This window comes from Artemia sp. Qi Xiang Cuo, chromosome 10 (genome assembly GCF_049724085.1).
Source record: "Artemia sp. Qi Xiang Cuo chromosome 10, ASM4972408v1, whole genome shotgun sequence".
Classification (NCBI taxonomy): Eukaryota; Metazoa; Arthropoda; class Branchiopoda; order Anostraca; family Artemiidae; genus Artemia; species Artemia sp. Qi Xiang Cuo.
The window spans coordinates 41,421,871-41,426,170 of NC_142803.1; the positions used below are offsets into that span (position 1 = coordinate 41,421,871).

Genomic DNA, 4,300 nt, shown 5'->3' on the forward strand with positions numbered 1-4,300 from the left:
GTAATCTTTTTTAATATTAAAGTTAACGGAGCACTCAAAAATTCAGGAAAAGCCTTAATGAGGTCAACAGGAATATCGAGTGGTGTAATACTTGTCCTCTTCAGTTTCATCAATTTGAGGCGAACTTGAGATTCTGTGATGATTTTGATATCCATAAGATCTGGAGATGCATGCAGAAAATTCTCTGAGTTTAGTGGTGGAAGTGACTGAACAATCGCTCCCAGGTGAGTGTTTAGGCGATCTGCAGTTTCTTTGTCCAGCTCATCATAGCCAAAATCCAATCCGCTTTGCGTTTTACCTGTCATTTGCTTTATCCTTTTGTACCACTGTCCAGGCGCAGAGTCAAATAAATGATATACTTCCTTTTGGTAGGACAGTGCCGCTGCCTGGCGGGTCATTCCTCTGACTTTATTCTTCAGGTTAGTAGCTTCTTTATGTTTTTTGTTTCCTGAAAAGTTGTCTCATTTTCCTGCTTAGTGCTTTGATTTCTTTTGTAACGTATGGACGATCTGCTGAAAAATGTTTGTTAACTTTTTCAGGAAAATAGAAATGGTACTTGCCGAGAAGTTTTTCTTGAAAAGTAGTGGCCATTTCATCAGCATTAGCCGTAGAAATTATACCGTCCCATTTTTCAGTCGTGAGCCAATTACTGAAACCAAACAATCCGCTGTTCGTGATTGGCCGACTTGTAGTTGTTTCTGTAGTGTACGTGACCCAGACTTGCTTATGGGGTGTAGCTCAAGGGTGAAGTGGTAGCTTCCTCCTATTGGGGGGCCTTGAGAGGGTTTCCTGTAGAATTGAGACATGTTAAGCTATGCGGTCCAGAACCGTATCAAGTTTTGTTGTTGGGCAATTAACTACCTGTTTTAGACCTAATCCTGCATGCAAAGACTCAAGTCGTAGTTCGTTAGTGTCATCTAGCAGGAACATACCACCCGTGGGGTATTTACCCTGTACGTAGTCAGCACTTAATTGAAGCTTTTCCCGGAAAGTTTTTTGAGAACTGACACTGACATCTTGTCCTGGCGAATAATAAAAAACACAAACAGCTATACCATTATAATGGGAGGGCAGGCGTTTGGGCTTTGCAAATACCCAAAGAATCTCATCATAATCATCAAGCACAGGTACCTCTATCTGAAAAGCAGGAATTTTCTTATTAATATAAATTGCAAGACCTCCTCCCTTTTTTCAAGCCAGTGGTCATCTGGGCGTAACTTTATCATTTTATTATAACCGGATACACTGAGTAGATCCGGATTTTGCCTATGAACCTCCGTTAGTACTATTATTGAGGCTCCAGTTACTTGAGCTAGATTCTCCAGCTCAATAATCTTATCCGTATTTAAACTTTCCGCTTTACTATACAAAAAACTAGGCAGAGCAAAAACGTTAGAAGAGTATTCTTTTATCTTTGTTTTCACCTTAGTCCTTGTGCAGACAGTTTCCTGGTGTTCTAACGATTCTGCAAGATCAATTTATCCTAATGGCGAAAACCTGTTACTAAGTGGGACGGCGTGGCTTATAGTCGAAACGCGGGAGGCTGAAATTTTAGGAAGGATAGATCTAGGGATTGGGGGATGGTAGGTGGGGAGGGAGGAAGGGAGAAAGCTCCAAGAGGAACCGGAGAGATATGTTAAGCCCGTCTGACCCGTGGTGACCGCAAAGAAGGAATCCAGTAACGCAATGTCGGTATTGAAAAAGGTTGTCGTGGGCACGATTGCGTGGAGCGGAACCGAAAAGGCGGATTTCTTTGGCTCAGCTGTTGGCTCCCTCGTCTCGACAAGATTTTTTTTACACCGGCTTGGGTCTAAGATTGTTGCTTGAAGCTTTGCTCCCATAAACAATCTGGCTAAGGCTTGGCATACTATAATCGGGTACTGGATCACAGTTAAAACGATTGAAACGAGGCAAACTGTCAAAATACTTAAAAGGCACTGAACGATTAATGCGACATTTTAAATTACTAAGACTATGAGCACAACTGCATAACATGTTGGCACAAACCATCATAGGGCAAAGATCGACATGATCGATATTCCAATTTGTTGCTTTGCACTTTTTCAGTCTGTATTTTTGGCATACATGTAGATATTTAAAATTCTTTTTTTTGTTGCAGGAACCTCCTTTGAAATACTTGTACACTTTATTTACACGAGAATTTTCTCGTTGATTTGGTTGTTTATTCTTATCTATAACGTTTTTGCTTTCATGAATAGAGCATCAATTTCGGTCTGTTTTATCGACAGGGATCGGGCTTGATATTCATTTTTTTTCTTCCATGCTGTGAGTCTTTTTTTCAAATTATAGGATTAAATTGTCTTTGAAAGGCAACTCTCACAACTATCGGGACAATTTTGAGGTGTGGTTCCAGCACAGGGGGGATGAAACCACAGAAGGCATTTCGAGCACTGAATCGTCACACCTTTCCCACACGGTCTCTCACATCATGGGCAAATATAAGAAGCTCTGGTTCGTGTCATATTCCTATTGAATTTTACTGTCAATACAACAAGTTAATGAGTCCAAAGTCAATATCCTCCCAAAATAATTGGCTGTCAAATAATTCAAGTTCCGATTCTGAAACTATTTTCAATACAAGTCCGTAGGGAAATCAAAAAACTAAATAATAAATAATCCAAGTTCAAAAGTTCAAGGTCAAAAATGTTGATTATGATAAGTCCGTAGGGAATCACAATTATGCCTTACTGTATAATGAGATTATATCCAGACTATATCCAAAAGAGGTGTTTACAGTATGAAACGGGATTAGAAGGCAACTAACATCCCTTTTACGCACACCATTTCTCCAAACACTTCTAATCAAAATTTTGAGATAGCCATTTTGTTCTACGTAGTTGATTTCTAGATGAAAATTATGTTTTTGAGGAGGACACTCCCCCTACAGCCCTCAGGGCAAGAGTTGTAAGTTATGCCCTGGAGGCATATAAGGATTTTATCGAAAGCTTTATTGTAGAAACTTCAAAAAGGGCTCATTCGATTGAAAATTCAAGGGGCCAGTGCCCTTTTTAATAGTCGAAAGTTATTGGAGGGCAACTAACCCCCCTTTCACGCATACCTTTTCCCCATACACATCCAATCAAAATTTTGAGATAGCCCTTTTGCTCAACTTAGTTGAAAATTCTGGAAGTTAGGTGTTTGAGGATGACAACCCCCGCTCACAGCCCTCAGAGCAAGGGTTGTAAGTTATGCCCTGGGAGCGAATAAGATTCTTATAGAAAGCATTGTCGTAGAAACTTCAAAAAAGGACTGATTCAATTGGAAATTTAAATGGCTAGTGCCCTTTTTATTAGTCGAAAGTGATTGGAAGGCAACTAATACCCCGCCTCCTTCTCTCACTGTAAAAGTCTAAAACCTACTGCGTCATGACGCTTTACTGAAACCTTATGCGTCTTGAACAGTCTTGGAAAGTATAAACAAAAGCAAATGAATATTTGATATATAATGATATAAATTGTTTAAAGATCCATCAGTTCAAGATTTTATTGCACTGTAATTTTATTTTTATTTTCAATGCTGTTAAAACTGGACAAGAAAATATTTGGAATACAATTTGTTTTCAGTGAAGCGCCAATGACGCAGTAGTCTTTAGGTTTTTACAGTTAACGTAGGGGACAATTTTAGGGGTCTTGAACAATTTTAAAAAGAACTAATAAACTAAACTGAATATTTGATGCATAATGATATTAATTGCTGAAAGCTCAGCATTTCAAAATTTTACTGTAATTTTAATGTTTATTTTCAATATTAACTACAAAAGAAAATGTTTAGAATACAATTCGTTTTCAGTAAAGCGCCATGACGCAGTAGGTTTTAGACTTTTACAGTGAGAGAACGAGGCGATACCGTACCCAAACTCTTGTTTCTAGTGATTTTTTTCATTTCAAGCTCGTTTTCGTTTCAATACAATTACAGTGATTTTATTTAGTGATTTTATTTTGATTTTATTTGTACTTTTCAAAACTGTTCAAGACACATATAGTTTTCAGTACAGCACCAATGACGCAGTAGGTTTTGAACTTTTAGAGTGAAAGAAGGAGCCAAACCCAAATTCTTCTTTGTAGAGATTTTTGTTCTTTTCAAGCTGGATTTGCATATTCAATTTAAGTATCGCTCGTTTTAAGATTTATTTATTCATTTACATTAGTATCTATTGTATGTTTGTTTGCATTGGTTACTTATTTAATTTCTGTTCGTTTTGAGTCTCACTTATACTTCCATAGCAAATTTTTTTTTTTTTTCTTTTTAAGCTTGCTTTGCATATTCCAATTTAAGCATT

General features: G+C 37.7%; 1 protein-coding gene across 1 annotated transcript in view; it reads right to left on the reverse strand.

Annotated features, from left to right (window-relative positions):
• Positions 1–807: 807 nt before the first annotated feature.
• LOC148947773 (uncharacterized) overlaps positions 808–4,300 on the reverse strand; it is a 307,493-nt gene continuing 304,000 nt past the window's right edge. Inside the window, exon 8 of the mRNA XM_089096004.1 lies at positions 808–1,137. Within this exon, the coding sequence (XP_088952130.1) occupies positions 808–1,137 (330 nt within the window). The remainder of the gene's footprint in view (positions 1,138–4,300) is intronic.